At 32.8% G+C, this 3221-nt stretch overlaps 1 protein-coding gene across 1 annotated transcript; it reads left to right on the plus strand.

Moving 5' to 3' along the window:
• Nucleotides 1-828: 828 nt before the first annotated feature.
• LOC125060841 (26S proteasome non-ATPase regulatory subunit 14) lies at nucleotides 829-3212 on the plus strand. The gene is made up of 4 exons (XM_047665949.1): nucleotides 829-970; nucleotides 1085-1276; nucleotides 1357-1513; nucleotides 2446-3212. Exons 2-4 carry the CDS (start codon nucleotides 1099-1101, stop codon nucleotides 3044-3046), a joined length of 936 nt encoding a protein of 311 aa, XP_047521905.1. The 5' UTR covers nucleotides 829-970; nucleotides 1085-1098; the 3' UTR covers nucleotides 3047-3212.
• The last annotated feature ends 9 nt before the right edge of the window (nucleotides 3213-3221 follow it).

The following is a 3221-nucleotide window of genomic DNA, read 5'->3' on the forward strand; positions in this document are numbered from 1 at the left end:
AGTTGAATATAATTAAAAAAATATTGAAAACACTAGTTTGGTAGATTAATTATTATGACATATTATTTTTACTGCTCAATTTTTGGAGTATTTTAAACTCCAAGCAAATACGCGAGCTACTAGTTGAGCACCTTATCTATGGACGCATGCGCAGTAGCAGAAAAAAGGACAAGCAGCTGGGATGCTCTATCTTTATTCGACATGGGGTGTTTATCTTAAGTTTCTCTCGCTTTTATTTATCTTTAATCGTTGGCAGTCACTATTTGCGGGCATTTTTGCATAGGCACCTATATCTCATCATGTAGGGAAAGAATTAATCTTCAATTTGGTATGTATAACATGATAATACATTATGAACGTATATATTTAACGAAATTATACCTGTTTACACCTGGCTGACATTAGGTTGCGGCCAAGTGAGGGATGGCACCTTGAACTTTCTCGGTATCTCAGGTATATTTCTTTCTAATGAAATATATTTTTTAACAATTACAAGTGAACGTAATTGTTCAAAAATAAATAATTAATTACATTTTAATTAAAATTAATTGCGGCCAAATTTGGATGGCCACCTTTGCGGATCTGCATGTTTACGGTTTAGTTATAAATATCGATAAAAATTATATTTTATTAATCAAACATATGAACGTATAAATCACGCGGTCGGATCTCGTACTAGAAGCGTTGCTGTAGTTGGAAAATTCAACGTTGAGCATTATGCCGCATAATGCGCTCTAGTGCTGTAATTGGAAAACGCACTGAATGAATTTACCAGTTGCAGTTATCTGTATATCTATTGTCTATATGACTATCAAGTCAACTGTCAATAGTCATGTTTCAATTTTTAATTCATCATCCTTTCAAATCTCAATAGCTTATGTTGAAATAACTTTTAAACATTTGTGTGGAAACTGCAAATTAATATTATTTAAATTATATTTTTCATATAATCCAAGAAGTTAACAGAAAAGTAGGTTTTACTAATTATATATGTCAATTTATAAGGAATTCATAACTATATGTGCGGCTTTTAAAATGCCAACGCTGTGACTTGCAATTTTTATTTATTTTGTTGTTATTGCAGTATAATATTGAAACATGGATCGCTTATTACGTCTCGGTGGTGGTATGGCGGGCCTGTCTCAAGCACCACCACCTACTGATGCTCCCGTTGTAGACACGGCTGAGCAGGTGTATATTTCCTCGCTGGCTCTCTTAAAAATGCTTAAACATGGCCGAGCTGGAGTGCCCATGGAAGTTATGGGTTTGATGCTAGGTAAATAGATAAAAAAAATATATTTTTTACTGTTTGTGTAACGCAGGCTTTGTACTAGACATGTGTGATTACTTTTACAGGTGAGTTCGTCGATGACTACACAGTACGCGTTATCGATGTGTTTGCCATGCCTCAAACTGGAACCGGTGTTTCTGTTGAAGCAGTAGATCCAGTTTTTCAAGCAAAAATGTTGGATATGTTGAAACAAACTGGGCGACCTGAGATGGTTGTTGGATGGTAAGTTTTCAATGTATAATATGGAAATAAAATTTTTTAATTTTATAAAATTCTTTGTTTATTGTATACTAGCTGGCCTGGTGAACATCGTACCGCCTAATAGTCAATTCTTTATTTTTTTAAATACTTATTCTGCTATTCGGGACACCGGTCTAGCTAGTAAGATAAAAAAAAGAAAGTTGATAATACAACAAATACATTATGTCAAAAAATTTACCTTCCCGGAACCCCTCCACTAACACTTGAACTTTATGATATGGTATTAAAGTACAAATTGCCTTTAAATTTTATTACGAATATTTTGTATGGAAATATAGAAAAGTGTTGTTTTTAGACTTTTTCACTCAATTTTCTTAAATTTTTCTCTCCGTAAGAACCATCCTCGTACTTCAAGGAATATTATAAAAAAAGAATCAGACAAATCGGTCAAGCCGTTTTCATGTTATATCGTGACAACGGAAAATGGGTTTCATTTTTATATATATAGACGAGAAATTATGAATGAAACAAAAAAATAGGTTCTTTAGTGCATATTGACTTTATGAATTTAAATTGCATCACAAAGTAATTTTTCTCTATGCCTGTTGGTATTGTTAAAGCCAAAAACTACAATATAAGTATATATATATGTTAATTTTCTTTTTTATTGTGAATCTTTGAATTACTTTAGATGTTACATTCTAAATAATAAGGAAGTTTTTCACTAGCATACCAGTAATAAAAAGTCAAATATTAATTGCCTTGTAAATGTACAAAAGTTCCATGACTGATCTTCACTCCTGTATTCTTATGTAAACGGGTGATGAAACTACTGAGCCTTTCCTACTTAAAAGTTTCTTATGAATATTAGTTTCTTTAGTTTTCAAAAGTTAAATGATCTAGAAAGATTCATTGAATGAAGTTAAACAATTTAATTAATTTACTTTTTTTAGGTACCATTCTCATCCTGGATTTGGTTGTTGGTTGTCTGGTGTTGATATAAACACACAACAATCATTTGAAGCTTTATCTGAGAGAGCTGTTGCTGTTGTTGTTGATCCTATCCAATCAGTAAAGGGAAAAGTAGTCATTGATGCATTCCGTCTTATTAACCCCAATATGATGGTCCTCGGACAGGAGCCCAGGCAAACAACCTCCAACCTCGGGCACTTACAAAAACCCTCTGTGCAAGCTCTGATCCACGGACTTAACAGACATTATTACTCAATCAGTATAAACTACAGAAAGAATGAGTTGGAACAAAAAATGCTTTTAAACCTCCACAAAAAGTCTTGGATGGATGGTCTTACACTTTCAGATTATAAAGAGCATTGCAAAATCAATGAAACAACAGTGACAGACATGTTGGAACTTGCTAAGAACTACAACAAAGCTCTGGAGGACGAAGAGAAGATGACCCCAGAACAGTTGGCCATCAAGAATGTCGGCAAACAAGACCCTAAGAGACATTTAGAAGAGAAAGTCGATGTATTAATGGCAAACAACATTGTTCAATGCTTAGGTGCCATGCTTGATACAATGGTGTTCAAATGATTACTATAAGATATTTTGTATTTAAGATCTAAAGGCAAATAATGCATTGGCACAGTAAGAAATACAGCCTCATTTATTTTTATTTCTTTAATGTTTTTCACAGAATATTTACTTATGTATTAAAACTTAAGAACCTTACAGAAGTAAAATAAATTCAATTTTAAAATGGATTTTA

The sequence above is a fragment of the Pieris napi genome, chromosome 22, assembly GCF_905475465.1.
Source record: "Pieris napi chromosome 22, ilPieNapi1.2, whole genome shotgun sequence".
Lineage (NCBI taxonomy): Eukaryota > Metazoa > Arthropoda > Insecta > Lepidoptera > Pieridae > Pieris > Pieris napi.